This window comes from Ylistrum balloti, unplaced genomic scaffold (assembly GCF_031769215.1).
Source record: "Ylistrum balloti isolate Yb309-2 unplaced genomic scaffold, AGI_CSIRO_Ybal_v1 Utg369860, whole genome shotgun sequence".
NCBI classification, from domain to species: Eukaryota; Metazoa; Mollusca; class Bivalvia; order Pectinida; family Pectinidae; genus Ylistrum; species Ylistrum balloti.
In genome coordinates this window covers 132,794-154,923 of record NW_026782008.1, presented here as the reverse complement: position 1 = coordinate 154,923, position 22,130 = coordinate 132,794, and the positions used below count along the sequence as shown (strand labels likewise).

The following is a 22,130-nucleotide window of genomic DNA, read 5'->3' as shown; positions in this document are numbered from 1 at the left end:
GTTTCCTTAGTTACTGGATTGGGATATCGAAGTGAAATTGTCTTTTTATGATTTACTGTTAATGTCAGCTGTGTTCAACTTGTACCTTAAAAATGACCTCAGCTTACCTTTATTGGTAGCAAGCAGTGGCATTCATGTTACACTGACAGTGGCATTCATGGTATATTATCAGTGGCATTCATGTTACACTGACAGTGGCTTCATGTTACACTGACAGTGGCATTCATGTTACACTGACAGTGGCATTCATGTTACACTGACAGTGGCATTCATGTTACACTGACACATTTAATGTCATCCTTGAACTAATTTCCTGATATCTTATTAGCTTTGATGAAATTTGTTTTAATGTGTTGCAAGCTACAAAGCCTACCTCTAACTTAAACTTTTGTATTGGTATAATAACAGTACTTTTTCCCCTTCTAGTTAATATTTAGCTCAAAGTACAAAGTGCCTGTTGACAAGTAGGATGGTGTGACACAATTTTCTAATTCCTGTGATTGTTAAAGTAATGGCCTTGACATACTTAAAATTTCAGTGAGTAGAAAACAGGATGTTGACTTTAATTTAAGTGAAATGTGTAAAAATCCTGAATACCCTTCTCGACATGAAGTAAAATGTTTATAAATAGATCATGACCTAGTTGGTAAGAAAGTCCAAAGTCTGTTCACTAAATTAATTATTTTAGAATGAATTGAAAATGCCATGACATCTAATTAGACTTTTCAAAAGTAAAGAATTGAGAATGGTATTTAAGTTTAAATACTGCCATATGATGTGTAATGTGTGTATATCATAATTCAGCAGATTTTTATGTCCCTGAAAATTTTCAGAGAAGCATATATTTGCGGCCTTGTCTGTCAGTCTGATCATAACTTTGCCAACAGTTAAGCAAGTATCATGAAACTTGGTGTGTACATTGGTCATACTAAGGAGATGTGCAGTGTACCAAATTAAGGGCCATAGACCCCTTAATTACAGAGTTGCTGCCCTTTGTAAAAATTCTTGTAAAGACCATAACTTTGGTTGTGTATACACTAGGGTAATGAAACTTGTTATATACAAAGATCCTTAATCAAAGAGATATTGTCCTTTTTTAAAATTTTGTGTCCAATAAAAGTCGTTTTGGGGAGCATTTATTGCTGTCACTGATACTTTTGTTTGTAATAGAATTTTTTTCAATCATTACACAATGAATTGATGCCATCAATTAAATTTTTCCCCTTGATTTATCCACATTGAATTGATTTTTCTTATCTAATAGTTTCTTTCTACAGATATCTGAAGATTGTTTGTAGTATTTAAATGATATGCCAATAAAACCTGATAAGATATCATGTGACGCTTTCTGGACCAATGGGGTGGTGTTCTGTTCTTCAGAAGTACATGTGTATGATGTAAAGAGGTACTAAATGCAAAATGAGATGACCCTTTACTAGAAATGGATGTAACATTAGGGGACTGAAACTGATGTACGGGATATCGTAGAAGCCTTGCCAATATTACTGCTTTCATTGCAACATAAAATGCTAGATTATCCTCTCTCCATCTACCTCTCCGGCTCATGTGATTGTCGGCTCCATGTGCCCTCATGTTTTTTACGAAGCTTTGAAAATTTAAATATCTGTTGTATATCTGAAGATGTTGCTGGCCGACATCAAACGAAGCGTTTTATAGGCTTGGTTCAGAGGATGACAAGCCCCGCGAGTGATGGAGCCGTTACTTGATATTCACAACTGATTGTTCAGCTTGTCTATCAACACCTCACTAAAATTTTTTACAGATTGGCAGATGTGATTTTTATATTTTTCACAAGAGAATGCTGTATATTGTAGCTTTTTGATGGCAGTACCTTCCCCTTTAAATACTTCTGTCTAATTAAACATCGTCATCACCCTTTGATTCTCAGATTCAGTATTGGTGTTGTATAGTAATATTCTTAAAATCACAAGTAATTTTATTCAGTAGTTTAAGTTGATAGTAATGTTTGGGTGATGAAATCATTTACTCTACCAAACTATAGATGTTATACTGTAATGTGCACAAAAATTTCCATGTCTTTTCTCCAAACCATGACCCTGTATTTGTTTAAAACAATGGCGTCTCAGCTAGTCTTTAATAAAGTTGGTCGATTTTCGCTCAAATATCCCTCACTATTATTTTGTAGATTCCCCAACCTTTGAATTGCCTTGACCAATCCTCCAATGTTCGGATATATGTACCATCCATTTAATTTCAAGTTGTTACGTTTGATGTAACGGCTGTGTTTTTATTATGATTTGAATATTAGGTTGTAAATAAAAATAAGATATTAAAGCGTTTGGACTGTAGACTTTTAATCGAGATACAGTATAGGTTTAGGACTGGCTCCTGGAAGCCTAATTTGCTGTCAGTGGCTGTGCAGGTTTTAACATTTGATGATGATGTTAATGATAAGATGGATTTCGTGGTTTATACTACGGACCTAAATTCATCTTAGTAATGACTTGTTGATAGCCAATAGCTAAATGTATGCCCATTTATAACAATTGCTTTTACAAAGCTGACTTGAAAGCAACCCTGAATTACCTTTCCATGAGTATATTTCAGATGCTTTTTATGCTATTTCACATGTTAAAACCCAGAACAATGTCGACTTTGATGTCTGTCAAAGGGAGATTACCCCCCCATTAAACCATTTTGATACCAGTCCAGGGTATACTAACTTTAGAAAGGTTAAGTAGTGTAAAACATTCTATTTTTATTTGAAAACTTTATACAGGATTTGATATTCCATTCCTTTTACATGTCCTAACTTAATGGCCGAGATCGTGAGTGATCAGGACACCATACCAACAAGTAATAGCTAAACTGATTATAGAAACACTACTGTACACTGTATAGAGGGTAAATACCCAAACAGAATATATAGTTTTCCATTATAGAGACAACACTGATGTGTTTAGTGGAATACCAGCATATTCCACTGTAGAGACAACACTGATGTGTGTAGTGGAATACCAGCATATACCACTGTAGAGATAACACTGATGTGTGTAGAGGAATACCAGCATATTCCACTGTAGAGACAACACTGATGTGTGTAGTGGAATACCAGCATATTCCACTATAGAGACAACACTGATGTGTATAGTGGAATACCAGCATATTCCACTGTAGTATTACACTGTAGAGACAACGCTGATGTGTGTAGTGGAATACCAGCATATTCCACTGTAGAGACAACACTGATGTGTGTAGTGGAATACCAGCATATTCCACTGTAGAGACAACACTGATGTGTGTAGTGGAATACCAGCATATTCCACTATAGAGGCAACACTGATGTGTGTAGTGGAATACCAGCATATTCCACTGTAGTATTCCACTATAGAGACAACACTGATGTGTGTAGTGGAATACCAGCATATTCCACCTTAGTATTCCACTATAGAGACAACACTGATGTGTGTAGTGGAATACCAGCATATTCCACTGTAGAGACAACACTAATGTGTGTAGTGGAATACCAGCATATTCCACCTTAGTATTCCACTGTAGAGACAACACTGATGTGTGTAGTGGAATACCATCATATTCCACTGTGGAGACAACACTGATGTGTGTAGTGGAATACCAGCATATTCCACCTTAGTATTCCACTGTAGAGACAACACTGATGTGTGTAGTAGAATACCAGCATATTCCACTGTAGTATTCCACTGTAGAGACAACACTGATGTGTGTAGTGGAATACCAGTATATTCCACCTTAGTATTCCACTGGAGAGACAACACTGATGTGTGTAGTGGAATACCAGCATATTCCACCTTAGTATTCCACTGTAGAGACAACACTGATGTGTGTAGTGGAATACTACCATATTCCTCTGTAGAGACAACACTAATGTGTGTAGTGGAATACCAGCATGTTCCACTGTCATGGTATGTTACATACACTTGTGAAATACCCTGATAATGTCTGATTAATACTTGTTTAGGTAAGTGATGCACTTTTAAGACAATCAGTACACACAGAAAACATTACTAATTACATTTGATGACAAATCTTGTTGATGTGTAAAAGTTTGCTCTGCATTTGTCGGCTCATTCTTGGAGGAAAATTGATAGTTATAAATCCAAGTTGTAATTTAAATGTAAAAGAATTACTTTAATTACCTTTGAGAATTTCTACCATAAAAAGCAGACCTATAATGAGATAATGGTTGGCAAGTTGTGCCTCAATTTGTATTCATCTCGTCAATTCATTTAACAGTAGGACGATTACCGTGTAATATTTTGTCATTTCCTTTCCGTTGGAGTGAGGATGATGGGACCATCGACTCTGACGGAGGTGACATCCACCAATACGCAGCAATGTTTTCACCGTCAAAATAATGTGAGGCAGATTTATAAATTGAGAAAATCTTAAATCTTGCTCTTGACTACATGTGATTTCACAATAATGTATGTCAACCAAGCCCCAGCAGAGATGTATAATTAGGATTTATAGCGCTTCTATATGACAAGCAATAATCGTAAACCTTGTGATTACTCCTCCCCACAGAGCTGGTACGCCACCTAGTGGCAGGACTATGTCATTGACGGTGGTCCAGGGACGAAGTCGGTGATGTAAACCCTCCTGTTTACTCTGGTTCTAATTATATAATGAAATAAACATTCAAATGTTTTCTATCTAATAAATGTCAGATGAATGCATGTGAGCAAGTTCGTGCTATTTGGTTAGTTTTGGCTGTGCGGCATGCTAATGTCAGCATGCGTGGATGGTAGATCCCAGCATCTACCTTACATTCCATAGTGTTGATCGCATTATTACTTTAATGCAAACCTTGAATTACAGATAAACATAAAGTCAGGCTGAATCAGATGGTAATAAATCAGTGAGAATGTCGCAGGGTGGCAGAGGTATTAACATGCATTGTGCTCATCTGCATACTTACATGTTTGGTTTTTATGTAGTCAGTGGGGCCCCTGTCAGTGTTGAGTGTATCATTTTATCCTTGGTCGGCATTGATACTCCAGGTATCATTTTCTGCCCATGTAACACCGCATGCTATTTAGTTTATGGGTAACTAAGGAGGATACAAACTGAAAACTTGTACAGTTTCTGACACAAGAATGCTAGCTCTTGTTGTACACAGTTATGTAATTCTCGTCTCCCAAATCAAATTACTTTCACATCTGTACCATATTCACAGTAATTACATTTTTATAAATTTCCCATTTCTGCATGATTCGAAAGACAAGAATATTTGTTGTTTCTTTTCCACATTTTCTGAAGTCGTTTATAAAGGTTATGATTATATCATCATTTTTTTTTTTTTTTAAATAAAAAGAATTAACCATCGTGATAGAAAACAAAAGTGTATCATTTTATATCACCGACTTATTTTATGGCAATTTGTACACATTGTCTATTTATACGCATCATTTGTAAAATTCTATAACTTTTTATTTTGCGATTTCTTCAAGAAAATTTATGATGCAATTTGTTAGAAATCCCTGTTGATTCGGTGGATGAGTTTATTAACTGGCTTTAAGTAGTACTATTGTTTAATTTGATTATACAATAGAAGTGGGCCAGAATGTCCTCTGGAGGAGTGGTGGCAGCAAACAATTGCAGCACAATCACCTTAATCTAGTTTGATGAACACTAAATTTGCTTTGAGGAAACAGAATGCAGCGTATGATGGTGAAGGTGTTACTGTGTAGAAATGAGATTGGCTTTAATTTATTGACAAATGATATTCAACAAGCACCACTCTCTCATTTTATTGGATATTTTGTTCAACAATAATGCCATGCTCAACATTTCTGTAAATTAGATATAGTTTTATTACATTAAATGTGTTTATTTGCATTAAGACAGTGGGATATGAATTCAGTTTATGACAGTATTAGTTTGATTTCTGTTAGATGAGTGGAGTCTGATAAAAACGCTTTTCTCCCTCAGTTACAATGATCCCTTATCTAATGGCTACAGAGATGGTATAGATGGCTACTGTCAGACAATGGAAATATGTCTTACTATATCACAGTATAAAGATGTGATACCTGTGTCTGATAGTGTCTACTGTTATCACATGATACCAAAGTGTCTATAATTATCACATGATACTAAGGTGTCTACTGTTAGCACATGATACTAAATTATCTGCTGTTATCACATGATACTAAGGTGTCTACTGTTATCACATGATACTAAAGTGTCTACTGTTATAACATGATACTAAAGTGTCTACTGATATCCTATGATACTAAGGTGTCTACTGTTATCACATGATACTTTGGTGTCTACTGTTATCTTATAATACTATTGTGTCTACTGTTATCACATGATATTAAGGTGTCTACTGAAATCACATGATTCTAAGGTGTCTACTGTTATCACATGATGCCCATGTGTGCATTGTTATCACATGATACTTTGGTGTCTACTGATATCACATGATATTAAGGTGTCTACTGTTATCACATGATATTAAGGTGTCTACTGTTATCACATGATATTAAGGTGTCTACTGTTATCACATGATACTAAGGTGTCTACTGTTATCTTATAATACTATTGTGTCTACTGTTATCACATGATACTAAGGTGTCTACTGTTATCACATGATACTAAGGTGTCTACTGTTATCACATGATACTTTGGTGTCTACTGTTATCTTATGATACTATTGTGTCTACTGTTATCACATGATACTGAGGTGTCTACTGTTATCACATGATACTAAGGTGTCTACTGTTATCGCATGATACTTTGGTGTCTACTGTTATCTTATGATACTAAGGTGTCTACTGTTATCACATGATACTTTGGTGTCTACTGTTATCTTATGATACTATTGTGTCTACTGTTATCACATGATACTAAGGTGTCTACTGTTATCACATGATACTAAGGTGTCTACTGTTATCACATGATATTAAGGTGTCTACTGAAATCACATGATTCTAAGGTGTCTACTGTTATCACATGATGCCCATGTGTGCATTGTTATCACATGATACTTTGGTGTCTACTGATATCACATGATATTAAGGTGTCTACTGTTATCACATGATATTAAGGTGTCTACTGTTATCACATGATATTAAGGTGTCTACTGTTATCACATGATACTAAGGTGTCTACTGTTATCTTATAATACTATTGTGTCTACTGTTATCACATGATACTAAGGTGTCTACTGTTATCACATGATACTAAGGTGTCTACTGTTATCACATGATACTTTGGTGTCTACTGTTATCTTATGATACTATTGTGTCTACTGTTATCACATGATACTAAGGTGTCTACTGTTATCACATGATACTAAGGTGTCTACTGTTATCACATGATACTTTGGTGTCTACTGTTATCTTATGATACTATTGTGTCTACTGTTATCACATGATATTAAGGTGTCTACTGAAATCACATGATACTAAGGTGTCTACTGTTATCACATGATACCTAAGTGTCTACTGTTATCTCATGATACTAAGGTGTCTACTGTTATCACATAATACTTTGGTTTCTACTGTTATCACATGATACTATGGTGTCTATTGTTATCACATGATACCAAAGTGTCTACTGTTATCACATGATACTTTGGTGTCTTCTGTTATCTTATGATACTATTGTGTCTACTGTTATCACATGATACCTATGTGTGCATTGTTATCACATGATACTAAAGTGTCTTCTGATATCACATGATACTAAGGTGTCTACTGTTATCACATGATACTTTGGTGTCTACTGTTATCTTATGATACTATTGTGTCTACTGTTATCACATGATACTTTGGTGTCTACTGTTATCTTATGATACTATTGTGTCTACTGTTATCACATGATATTAAGGTGTCTACTGAAATCACATGATACTAAGGTGTCTACTGTTATCACATGATACCTAAGTGTCTACTGTTATCTCATGATACTAAGGTGTCTACTGTTATCACATGATACTTTGGTTTCTACTGTTATCACATGATACTATGGTGTCTATTGTTATCACATGATACCAAAGTGTCTACTGTTATCACATGATACTTTGGTGTTTTCTGTTATCTTATGATACTATTGTGTCTACTGTTATCACATGATACCTATGTGTGCATTGTTATCACATGATACTAAAGTGTCTTCTGATATCACATGATACTAAGGTGTCTACTGTTATCACATGATACTTTGGTGTCTACTGTTATCTTATGATACTATTGTGTCTACTGTTATCACATGATACTTTGGTGTCTACTGTTATCTTATGATACTATTGTGTCTACTGTTATCACATGATATTAAGGTGTCTACTGAAATCACATGATACTAAGGTGTCTACTGTTATCACATGATACCTAAGTGTCTACTGTTATCTCATGATACTAAGGTGTCTACTGTTATCACATGATACTTTGGTTTCTACTGTTATCACATGATACTATGGTGTCTATTGTTATCACATGATACCAAAGTGTCTACTGTTATCACATGATACTTTGGTGTTTTCTGTTATCTTATGATACTATTGTGTCTACTGTTATCACATGATACCTATGTGTGCATTGTTATCACATGATACTAAAGTGTCTTCTGATATCACATGATACTAAGGTGTCTACTGTTATCACATGATACTTTGGTGTCTACTGTTATCTTATGATACTATTGTGTCTACTGTTATCACATGATATTAAGGTGTCTACTGAAATCACATGATACTAAGGTGTCTACTGTTATCACATGATACCTAAGTGTCTACTGTTATCTCATGATACTAAGGTGTCTACTGTTATCACATAATACTTATGTGTCTACTGTTATCACATGATGCCTATGTGTGCATTGTTATCACATGATACTTTGGTGTCTACTGATATCACATGATATTAAGGTGTCTACTGTTATCACATAATACATATGTGTCTACTGTTATCACATGATACTAAGGTGTCTACTGAAATCACATGATACCTAAGTGTCTACTGTTATCTCATGATACTAAGGTGTCTACTGTTATCACATGATATTAAGGTGTCTACTGAAATCACATGATGCTAAGGTGTCTACTGTTATCACATGATATTAAGGTGTCTACTGAAATCACATGATATTAAGGTGTCTACTGTTATCTCATGATACTTATGTGTGTATTGTTATCACAGGATATTAAAGTGTCTATGGTTATCGCATCACTAAGGTGTCTATACTGTGATTTAATACTACTGTTACATAGTGATTTCATGCCACCTGTGTCTACTTTTGTTATTTTCCAGTATTATAAATAAAAGTCCTTACATTATTATACAAGATATTCCTATGTATTTCAGACATGTAAAGATCTATGACTTAAGTTCCTACCAAGTTGTACATACACTAGACTACCCTGGGACCCTTACAGCTGTCGCTGTGTCTGTAAGTATATATATACATACACAGCACCTCAACTTTATATCTAGTAAATAACAAAACAGTAGAACTATAGGTTTGTGAATTCATGTTATTTAGTCAGAAAAGTCATTTTGTTAAGGTCTTTCCTTTTTCATTATATATCCAGAAACATTTGAAAATTTCAACTTTTTTTCAAAAAGCTTACAGCTGATTTTAATGGAAATTCTATAGAAACCTTTCATAGCCAAAAGTGACCCAATGTATTGAATATAGTCCTCACAGAACAGAAGCCTTTTGGGGGTGAACACAAGGAGTGAAATTGGCTTGAAATTTAAACAGTCTTCTTTTGATGTTGATATGGTTCAATATTCTTTATTGGTGGAATGGGTTTGGGTGCTTTGTCAAAATTATTAATCTAAAAGGAACGTCTAACACCTTGGATATATCATATGGGGTAAAATATCCATGGTAACATTTTGACTCCAGCCTTTGGGGCATGATCAAATGTAGTCTTATCAGCTAACTTTTCAACAATGTTATACCTGAACAGCCCCAGATTTCGACCCCTTCTCTGTTATGCTATAGTGGATATAGAATGGTCAGGGATACTTGAATTATCTCCCCCTTATTACTGGGAAGAATATGTACATGTGACTTCTGACCTGTTATCATGTGATGTGCTGATCTTACATTCCAGCCTGACGACAACTTACTTGTGGTAGGAACAGCAGAAGGTTTGGTGTCCATACAAAAGAGGAAACCAGAAGATGAAGTCATGCCTAAGAAAAAGAAAGTCCAGAACAGTAGATTTGGTCTCAAAGGGAAAACACATATTCCAGACGAGGTAGGTGTATGTTGCTGGTGAAACATGGGCCAGTTGACAGAGGTCATTGTGTTCTATAGGAGTCAGACTGAGAACATAATGTTCTATAGGAGGTAGGCTGAGAACATTATGTTCTATAGGAGGTAGGCTGAGAACATAATGTTCTATAGGAGGTAGGATGAGAACATTATGTTCTATAGGAGGTAGGCTGAGAACATTATGTTCTATAGAAGGCATGCTGAGAACATTATGTTCTATAGGAGGTAGGATGAGAACATTATGTTCTATAGGAGGCAGACTGAGAACATTATGTTCTATAGAAAGCAGACTGAGAACATTATGTTCTATAGGAGGTAGGCTGAGAACATTATGTTCTATAGGAGGCAGGCTGAGAACATTATGTTCTATAGAAGGCAGACTGAGAACATTATGTTCTATAGGAGGCAGACTGAGAACATTATGTTCTATAGAAGGCAAACTGAGAACATTATGCTCTATAGAAGGCAGGCTGAGAACATTATGTTCTATAGAAGGCAGACTGAGAACATTATGTTCTATAGAAGGCATGCTGAGAACATTGTGTTCTATAAGAGGCAGGCTGAGAACATTATGCTCTATAGGAGCCAGGCTGAGAACATTATGTCCTATAGGAGGCAGACTGAGAACATTATGTCCTATAGGAGGCAGACTGAGAACATTATGTTCTATAGAAGGCAGGCCAAATATGTTATATTCCATACGAAACTGGCCAAGTGTGTTACATTTTTGCCAGTGAAATACTGGAATTTATCAGTTTGATAAAAACTAAGAAATCTTGTATTTATCCTCTATTAATAATCAAGCTTTTCCAGTGATGATGCAACTTTTGTGGTTTAGACCAATCAGAACTGTGCTTTGTTAACCTATTTCCTTTTAAAATGCAAATGAAAAAAATGGTTTGATAAATGGTTGTTTTCTGTCAAATCTTAATGTATTAAAAAGAGAATTTAATTTCCCCATTAATTATCATGTATATTTCACTCATGAAAAATGTATGGAAATTATGTTCCATAGGAAAAAGAAGTAGGTCAAGATTGTAATGTTCCATAAGAAGTGGGTCAAGATTGTAATATTCCACCAGAAATAAGTCAAGATTATAATATTCCATAGGAAGTAGGTGAAGATTATAATATTCCACAGAGAGTAGGTCAAGATTATAATATTCCATATAAAGTAGGTCAAGATTATAATATTCCATAGGAAGTAGGTCAAGATTGCAATATTCCACAGAGAGTAGGTCAAGATTATAATATTCCACAGAAAGTAGGTCAAGATTGTAATATTCCATAGGAGGTAGGTCAAGATTATTATATTCCATAGGAAGTAGGTCAAGATTATAATATTCCATAGGAAGTAGGTCAAGATTATAATATTCCATAGGAAGTAGGTCAAGATTATAATATTTCATAGGAAGTAGGTCAAGATTATAATATTCCATAGGAAGTAGGTCAAGATTATAATATTCCATAGGAAGTAGGTCAAGATCGCTGTAGGAGGCACTCATTACTATCGTTCTAATGCTTCAAGTGTCTGTGTTGACCTGGATTACCTTTACAGAATTCAAATTTTAAAACGACAAAATTTATTACATTTAATCATCAATATAGTATGGATTTCAGAGACCTGAGAAGGAATTATTTTGTCCTATAAGATATAAAATGTATGTCTCATACTTAACAGGATGATTATCACGTGGAGCATACCAGGAAAGACCACCTTACCAAGTACGACAAATTCCTAAAGAAGTTTGAGTACAGCAGGGCTCTGGACGCTGCTATGCATGTAAGTAAATAACTAAATTTACCTGAAATGGTGAACAGAAAAAAATTGGCTGGATTACTGGTGGATAAGACAATTTATCAAGTACGGGTGGATAAGAAGGTTTATCAGGTACTAGTGGATAAGAAGGTTTATCAGGTACTAGTGGATAAGAAAATGGGCTGGGTACTGGTGGATAAGAAGGTTTATCAGGTACTGGTGGATAAGAAGGTTTATCAGCTACTGGTGGATAAGAAGGTTTATCAGGTACTGGTGGATAAGAAGGTTTATCAGGTACGGGTGGATAAGAAGGTTTATCAGATACTGGTGGATAAGGAGGTTTATCAGGTACTAGTGGATAAGAAAATGGGCTGGGTACTGGTGGATCAGGTTTATCAGGTACTGGTGGGTAAGAAGGTTTATCAGATACTAGTGGATAAGAAGGTTTATCAGATACTGTGGATAAGAAGGTTTACCAGGTACTAGTGGATCAGGTTTATCAGGTACGGGTGGATAAGAAGGTTTATCAGATACTGGTGGATAAGAAGGTTTATCAGGTACTAGTGGATAAGATTTATCAGGTACTAGTGGATAAGAAGGTTTATCAGATACTGGTAGATAAGAAGGTTTCTCAGGTACTAGTGGATCAGATTTATCAGGTACTAGTGGATAAGAAGGTTAATCAGATACTAGTGGATAAGAAGGTTTATCAGATACTGTGGATAAGAAGGTTTATCAGGTACTAGTGGATCAGATTTATCAGGTACTAGTGGATAAGAAGGTTTATCAGATACTGGTGGATAAGAAGGTTTATCAGGTAATGGTGGATCTGGTTTATCAGGTACTGGTGGATAACAAGGTTAATCAGATACTGGTGGATAAGAAGGTTTACCAGGTACTAATGGATCAGGTTTATCAGGTACAGGTGGATAAGAAGGTTTATCAGATACTAGTGGATAAGAAGGTTTATCAGATACTGTGGATAAGAAGGTTTATCAGGTACTGGTGGATAAGAAGGTTTATCAGATACTGGTGGATAAGAAGGTTTACCAGGTACTAGTGGATCAGGTTTATCAGGTACTGGTGGATAAGAAGATTTATCAGGTACTAGTGGATCAGGTTTATCAGGTACTAGTGGATCAGGTTTATCAGGTACTGGTGGATAAGAAGGTTTATCAGATACTAGTGGATAAGAAGGTTTATCAGATACTGTGGATAAGAAGGTTTATCAGGTACTGGTGGATAAGAAGGTTTATCAGATACTGGTGGATAAGAAGGTTTACCAGGTACTAGTGGATCAGGTTTATCAGGTACTGGTGGATAAGAAGATTTATCAGGTACTAGTGGATCAGGTTTATCAGGTACTAGTGGATCAGGTTTATCAGGTACTGGTGGATAAGAAGATTTATCAGGTACTAGTGGATAGGAGAATGGGCTGGTGATTGTCGATAGGAAAATAGTGTGGATAGTAGTGGACAGGAAAATGGACAGGGAACTATAAAATATGCAGGATATTAAGCCAGATACTAGTAGCTGGGAAATTCACTTTTTAGGCTTTTAACAGTCAGGCAAATGGACCAAGTACTATTGATCATGTACATTAACTAGGTGTTAGTGTTTCTTAAGTGAAAATCATTACAATATATATTTCTGATGTGGGTTGACATTTTTCCATTTACAGTGGACTGTCCGATTATCCAATCCAGATGTAACATTATCAGTCCTACAGGAGCTTATACGACGTGAAGGAATCAGACCAGCTCTGGCAGGCAGGGAGGAGAAATCTTTGTCACATCTACTCAGATTTATAGAAAAGTAAGATTCTCATCAATGGTTTGAAAACATTCAATTCAATCCCAGTATGATACATGTATCTGTACTGCTGTATTTCCAATCAAGTATAACACAAGTGAAAGATTCTCTTCCTCATATGAGTGTAAAATTGAATTTGTAAATACAAATTTATTTTTATCATGTAGTCTGAAATTCTTTGAGCATCAATACCCTGTACACAGTCAACATCCTGTACACAGTCCACACCCTGTACACTGTCTACACCCTGTACACAATCAACACCCTGTACACAGTCAACACCCTGTACACAGTCAACATCCTGTACACAGTCCACATCCTGTACACAGTCAACACCCTGTACACAGTCAACACCCTGTTCAAAGTCAAGGTCCTGTACACAGTCAACACCCTGTACACAGTCAACATCTTGTACACAGTCAACACTCTGTACACAGTCAACATCCTGTACACAGTCAACATCCTGTACACAGTCAACATCCTGTACACAGACAACACCCTGTACACAGACAACATCCTGTACACAGTCAACACCCTGTACACAGTCAACATCCTGTACAAAGTCAACATCCTGTACACAGACAACATCCTGTACACAGTCAACATCCTGTACACAGTCAACACCCTATACACAGTCAACTTCCTGTACACAGTCAACTTCCTGTACACAGTCCACATCCTGTACACAGTCAACACCCTGTACACAGTCAACACCCTGTATGCAGTCAACACCCTGTACACAGTAAACACCCTATACACAGTCAACATCCTGTACACAGTCAACACCCTGTTCGAAGTCAATGTCCTGTACACAGTCAACACCCTGTACACAGTCAACATCCTGTACAAAGTCAACATCCTGTACGCAGTCAACATCCTGTACACAGACAACATCCTGTACACAGTCAACATCCTGTACACAGTCAACATCCTGTACATAGTCCACATCCTGTACACAGTCAACACCCTGTACACAGTCAACACCCTGTATGCAGTCAACACCCTGTACACAGTCTACACCCTGTACACAGTAAACACCCTATACACAGTCAACATCCTGTACACAGTCAACACCCTGTTCGAAGTCAATGTCCTGTACACAGTCAACACCCTGTACACAGTCAACATCCTGTACAAAGTCAATATCCTGTACGCAGTCAACATCCTGTACACAGACAACATCCTGTACACAGTCAACACCCTATACACAGTCAACATCCTGTACATAGTCCACATCCTGTACACAGTCAACACCCTGTACACAGTCAACACCCTGTATGCAGTCAACACCCTGTACACAGTCTACACCCTGTACACAGTAAACACCCTATACACAGTCAACATCCTGTACACAGTCAACACCCTGTTCAAAGTCAACGTCCTGTACACAGTCAACACCCTGTACACAGTCAACACCCTGTATGCAGTCAACACCCTGTAAACAATCAACATCCTGTACACAGTCAACACTCTGTACACAGACAACATCCTGTACACAGTCAACACCCTGTACACAGTCTACACCCTGTACACAGTAAACACCCTATACACAGTCAACATCCTGTACACAGTCAACACCCTGTTCAAAGTCAACGTCCTGTACACAGTCAACACCCTGTACACAGTCAACACCCTGTATGCAGTCAACACCCTATACACAGTCAACATCCTGTACACAGTCAACACCCTGTTCAAAGTCAACGTCCTGTACACAGTCAACACCCTGTACACAGTCAACACCCTGTATGCAGTCAACACCCTGTACACAATCAACATCCTGTACACAGACAACATCCTGTACAGTCAACACCCTGTACACAGTCAACATCCTGTACAAAGTCAACATCCTGTACACAGTCAACATCCTGTACACAGTCAACACCCTGTTCAAAGTCAATGTCCTGTACACAGTCAACACCCTGTATGCAGTCAACACCCTGTACACAATCAACATCCTGTACACAGTCAACACTCTGTACACAGACAACATCCTGTACACAGTCAACACCCTGTACACAGTCAACATCCTGTACAAAGTCAACATCCTGTACACAGTCAACATCCTGTACACAGACAACATCCTGTACACAGACAACATCCTGTACACAGTCAACATCCTGTACACAGACAACATCCTGTACACAGTCAACATCCTGTACACAGTCAACACCCTATACACAGTCAACATCCTGTACACAGTCCACATCCTGTACACAGTCAACACCCTGTACACAGTCAACACCCTGTATGCAGTCAACACCCTGTACACAGTCTACACCCTGTACACAGTAAACACCCTATACACAGTCAACATCCTGTACACAGTCAACACCCTGTTCAAAGTCAACGTCCTGTACACAGTCAACACCCTGTACACAGTCAACATCCTGTACAAAGTCAATATCCTGTACACAGTCAACATCCTGTACACAGACAACATCCTGTACACAGTCAACATCCTGTACATAGTCAACACCCTATACACAGTCAACATCCTGTACACAGTCAACATCCTGTACACAGTCAACACCCTGTACACAGTCTACACCCTGTACACAGTCAACATCCTGTACACAGTCAACACCCTGTATGCAGTCAACATCCTGTACACAGACAACATCCTGTACACAGTCAACATCCTGTACACAGTCAACACCCTGTACAGTCAACACCCTGTACACAGTCTACACCCTGTACACAGTCAACATCCTGTACACAGTCAACACCCTGTATGCAGTCAACATCCTGTACACAGTCAACATCCTGTACACAGTCAACACCCTGTATGCAGTCAACATCCTGTACACAGACAACATCCTGTACACAGTCAACATCCTGTACACAGTCAACATCCTGTACACAGGCAACACCCTGTACACAGACAACACCCTGTACACAGACAACATCCTGTACACAGACAACATCCTGTACACAGTCAACATCCTGTACACAGTCAACACCCTGTATGCAGTCAACATCCTGTACACAGACAACATCCTGTACACAGTCAACATCCTGTACACAGTCAACATCCTGTACACAGACAACACCCTATTTTACATTATTTGCCCTTACTAAATGATGCCACTATAATGGTGATTAGGTGATGGATAGATGATCAATATTACTTGTTTTATTTCAGAAACATTTACAAGCCTAGGTACATGAATACACTAATTGATATTATGGCCCTGTTACTAGGTAAGTGAAGCTAGGACTGCTAATGTTATATTATTCATACACCATGTTAAGCTTTCTACCATTGGTTATTTATCTGCCAGTCCCATGTTAAGCTTTCTACCATTGGTTATTTATCTACCAGTCTCATGTTAAGCTTTTTACCATTGGTTATTTATCCACCAGTCCCATGTTAAGCTTTTTACCATTGGTTATTTATCTGCCAGTCCCATGTTAAGCTTTCTACCATTGGTTATTTATCTACCAGTCTCATGTTAAGCTTTCTACCATTGGTTATTTATCTACCAGTCTCATGTTAAGCTTTCTACCTATTTTTATTGATACATCATAACCTTGTTTATTTTTCACTCGTTGCTTGCAGAAATGTACAAAGGCTTAATTGACCAGTCCCATGACCTTGGTGCCCACCTGAAGCGTGTTAACCATGTTGTCCAGCGTGAGGTAGCCCTGATGAAACAGCTGTATGAGGTGATGGGTACCATGGATACTTTGTTTGCAGCTGCAACATCCCAGCAGACCAATCAGACATCAGAGTTAGGTCTGGCTGACGAAAGACTGACACCTTCTACAGCTGCTGCCCAATCAGTGTAGCATTTTGAAGATGATGAAGATTTTGGCATGTTGACATCAGTAATATGTAACTAAGATATATTTAAGATCCTTTTGCTTAGTGAAAACACAATTGATTGTGTAAACATGACTGATATTGGATAAGATACAATTCCAAAGAAAGTCTTGACAGCTAAAAAAAGGCAAAAGGGATCGGGTGAGACTGGTTAACCAATGATGTGTTCAGGATGTGATCAGGTGATTCTGGTCCACCAATGATAAGGTTGGGATGTGATCAGGTGATTCTGGTCCACCAATGATATGATGGGGATGTGATCAGGTGATACTGGTCCACCAATTATATGATGGGAATATGATCAGGTGATACTGGTCCACCAATGATATGATGGGAATGTGATCAGGTGATTCTGGTCCACCAATGATATGATGGGGATGTGATCAGGTGATACTGGTTGGTCCACCAATGATATGGTTGGGATGTGATCAGGTGATACTGGTCCACCAATGATGTGTTCAGGATGTGATCAGGTGGTTCTTGTTCACCAATGATATGGTGAGGATATTTTATGAGATGGTTTATACTGAGTAAAATTTCTGATCAGGATGTAATAGTCAGACATATCATCAGACATTTGTCTTGTCATATTTCCTAGTTATAAATAGCACCACCCAAATACAGGAGATGAAAAATGTCTATTTTACTCAGCCTGAAATACCTGAACAGTTTCTGCCTTTTATTCGTGAAATAAAAGTTTGGGAAAAAGTCCTTCGAGTATCAGTTTTCTTCTTCCCAGCTTACAATTGCTGTACTGTTGATTTAAGCTGTCACATTGTTGATGGCAATTTTCGGCTCTGAATTGTCCAGTTTACATGGTGCTTCTCCAGTCTGGTGTAACAGATTGTGTAATGTGAGGCAGATGGTTTGATTTTATGTTTAGTATTAGTAATGAAGTGAGGTATGTGTGATATTGAGTGAAGTGATATATGTGTGATATTGAGTGAAGTGAGGTATGTGTGATATTGAGTGAAGTGATATATGTGTGATATTGAGTGAAGTGAGGTATGTGTGATATTGAGTGAAGTGATATATGTGTGATATTGAGTGAAGTGAGGTATGTGTGATATTGAGTGAAGTGAGGTATGTGTGATATTGAGTGAAGTGAGGTATGTGTGATATTGAGTGAAGTGATATATGTGTGATATTGAGTGAAGTGAGGTATGTGTGATATTGAGTGAAGTGAGGTATGTGTGATATTGAGTGAAGTGAGGTATGTGTGATATTGAGTGAAGTGATATATGTGTAGTGATTGTGTGATGCTAGTCATATGTTAGTATAGTCTGGGTATGACAGAAGTTTGATTCTCTGTGCTGTAGTAATGGGTGACAAGTATAGTCTGGGTATGACAAGTTTGATTCTCTGTGCTGTAGTAATGGGTGACAAGTATAGTCTGGGTATGACAGAGGTCTGATTCTACACTCTGTGCTGTAGTTATGAGTGACTTCTGAGAGAAAGAGTCTGGTGTGATGTGATCATGTATAGATACGATGAGCAGTTAAATGTGACTTACGATCAGCATTTGAGAAATAAATGAAGGTCAAGTTGTAATGAATTGTTGTTGTTTCTCATATAGGACATTCATTTTTGTTCTTCCAAAGACAAAATGGCGAGGATATTCCTTCTTAAAAATATCTTAATATTCTTCTTGTAAATAAATCTATAATGGAAAGTACCATTAATTCAAAAATATTATTTTCACAGAATTGACTGTCAAATATTATAATGATTAACCCAGTCTGTCACTGCCTCTAGACCAGGGAGACAGAGATCCATGGAAAGTGTCCCCAGCCTGACACTGCCTCTAGACCAGGGAGACAGAGATCCAAGGTAGGAGTCCCCGTCTGACACTGCCTCTAGACCAGGGAGACAGAGATCAAAGGCAGGTGTCCCCAGTCTGTCGCTGCCTCTAGACCAGGGAGACAGATATCCATGGAAAGTGTCCCCAGACGGACACTGCCTCTAGACCAGGGACACAGAGATCCAAAGTAAGTGTCCCCAGACTGACACTGCCTTTAGACCAGGGAGACAGAGATCCAAGGTAGGAGTCCCCATCTGACACTGCCTCTAGACCAGGGAGACAGAGATCCAAGGTAACAGGCCCCAGTCAGACACTGCCTCTAGACCAGGGAGACAGAGATCCATGGAAAGTGTTCCCAGTCTGACACTGCCTCTAGACCAGGGAGACAGAGATCCAAGGTAGGAGTCCCCGTCTGACACTGCCTCTAGACCAGGGAGACAGAGATCAAAGGCTGGTGTCCCCAATCTGTCGCTGCCTCTAGACCAGGGAGACAGAGATCCATGGAAAGTGTCCCCAGACGGACACTGCCTCTAGACCAGGGACACAGAGATCCAAGGAAGTGTCCCCAGACTGACACTGCCTCTAGACCAGGGAGACAGAGATCCAAGGTAGGAGTCCCCATCTGACACTGCCTCTAGACCAGGGAGACAGAGATCCAAGGTAACAGGCCCCAGTCAGACACTGCCTCTAGACCAGGGAGACAGAGATCCAAGGTAGGAGTCCCCGTCTGACACTGCCTCTAGACCAGGGAGACAGAGATCCATGGAAAGTGTCCCCGTCTGACACTGCCTCTAGACCAGGGACACAGAGATCCAAGGAAAGTGTACGCAAGTCTGACACTGCCTCTAGACCAGGGAGACAGAGACCCATGGAAAGTGTCCCCAGACGGACAATGCCTCTAGACCAGGGACACAGAGATCCAAGGTAGGTGTCCCCAGTCTGACACTGCCTCTAGACCAGGGAGACAGAGATCCAAGGTAAGTGTCCCCAGTTAGACACTGCCTCTAGACCAGGGACACAGAGATCCATGGAAAGTGTAAGCAAGTCTGACACTGCCTATAGACCAGGGAGACAGAGATCCATGGAAAGTGTCCCCAGCCTGACACTGCCTCTAGACCAGGGAGACAGAGATCCAAGGTAGGAGTCCCCGTCTGACACTGCCTCTAGACCAGGGAGACAGAGATCAAAGGCAGGTGTCCCCAGTCTGTCACTGCCTCTAGACCAGGGAGACAGAGATCCATGGAAAGTGTCCCCAGACGGACACTGCCTCTAGACCAGGGACACAGAGATCCAAGGTAAGTGTCCCCAGACTGACACTGCCTCTAGACCAGGGAGACAGAGATCCAAGGTAGGAGTCCCCATCTGACACTGCCTCTAGACCAGGGAGACAGAGATCCAAGGTAACAGGCCCCAGTCATACACTGCCTCTAGACCAGGGAGACAGAGATCAAAGGCAGGTGTCCCCGTCTGACACTGCCTCTAGACCAGGGAGACAGAGATCAAAGGCAGGTGTCCCCGTCTGACACTGCCTCTAGACCAGGGAGACAGAGATCAAAGGCAGGTGTCCCCGTCTGACACTGCCTCTAGACCAGGGAGACAGAGATCAAAGGCAGGTGTCCCCAATCTGTCGCTGCCTCTAGACCAGGGAGACAGAGATCCATGGAAAGTGTCCCCAGACGGACACTGCCTCTAGACCAGGGACACAGAGATCCAAGGTAACAGGCCCCAGTCAGACACTGCCTCTAGACCAGGGAGACAGAGATCCAAGGTAGGAGTCCCCGTCTGACACTGCCTCTAGACCAGGGAGACAGAGATCCATGGAAAGTGTCCCCAGACGGACACTGCATCTAGACCAGGGACACAGAGATCCAAGGAAAGTGTACGCAAGTCTGACACTGCCTCAAGACCAGGGAGACAGAGATCCATGGAAAGTGTCCCCAGACGGACAATGCCTCTAGACCAGGGAGACAGAGATCCAAGGTAGGTGTCCCCAGTCTGACACTGCCTCTAGACCAGGGACACAGAGATCCATGGAAAGTGTCCCCAGACGGACACTGCCTCTAGACCAGGGACACAGAGATCCAAGGAAAGTGTAAGCAAGTCTGACACTGCCTCTAGACCAGGGAGACAGAGATCCAAAGTAAGTGTCCCCAGTTAGACACTGCCTCTAGACCAGGGACACAGAGATCCATGGAAAGTGTCCCCAGACGGACAATGCCTCTAGACCAGGGAGACAGAGATCCAAGGTAGGAGTCCCCATCTGACACTGCCTCTAGACCAAGGAGACAGAGATCCAAGGTAGGAGTCCCTGTCTGACACTGCCTCTAGACCAGGGAGACAGAGATCCATGGAAAGTGTCCCCAGACGGACACTGCCTCTAGACCAGGGAGACAGAGATCCATGGAAAGTGTCCCCAGACGGACACTGCCTCTAGACCAGGGAGACAGAGATCCAAGGTCAGAGGCCCCAGATGGACACTGCCTCTAGACCAGGGAGACAGAGATCCAAGGTAACAGGCCCCAGTCTGACACTGCTTCTAGACCAGGGAGACAGAGATCCAAGGTAGGAGTCCCCGTCTGACACTGCCTCTAGACCAGGGAGACAGAGATCCAAGGTCAGAGGCCCCAGTCTAACAATGCCTCTAGACCAGGGATACAGAGATCAAAGGGGAGAGTTCCCAGTCA

General features: G+C 39.5%; 1 protein-coding gene across 1 annotated transcript in view; it reads left to right on the top strand.

Moving 5' to 3' along the window:
- LOC132545871 (U3 small nucleolar RNA-associated protein 15 homolog) overlaps positions 1 to 19,196 on the top strand; it is a 117,476-nt gene extending 98,280 nt beyond the window's left edge. Inside the window, exons 8-13 of the mRNA XM_060209543.1 lie at positions 9,330 to 9,414; positions 10,088 to 10,234; positions 11,933 to 12,034; positions 13,692 to 13,825; positions 16,965 to 17,023; positions 17,382 to 19,196. Of these exons, the coding sequence (XP_060065526.1) occupies positions 9,330 to 9,414; positions 10,088 to 10,234; positions 11,933 to 12,034; positions 13,692 to 13,825; positions 16,965 to 17,023; positions 17,382 to 17,611 (757 nt within the window). The 3' untranslated portion in view covers positions 17,612 to 19,196. The remainder of the gene's footprint in view (positions 1 to 9,329; positions 9,415 to 10,087; positions 10,235 to 11,932; positions 12,035 to 13,691; positions 13,826 to 16,964; positions 17,024 to 17,381) is intronic.
- The last annotated feature ends 2,934 nt before the right edge of the window (positions 19,197 to 22,130 follow it).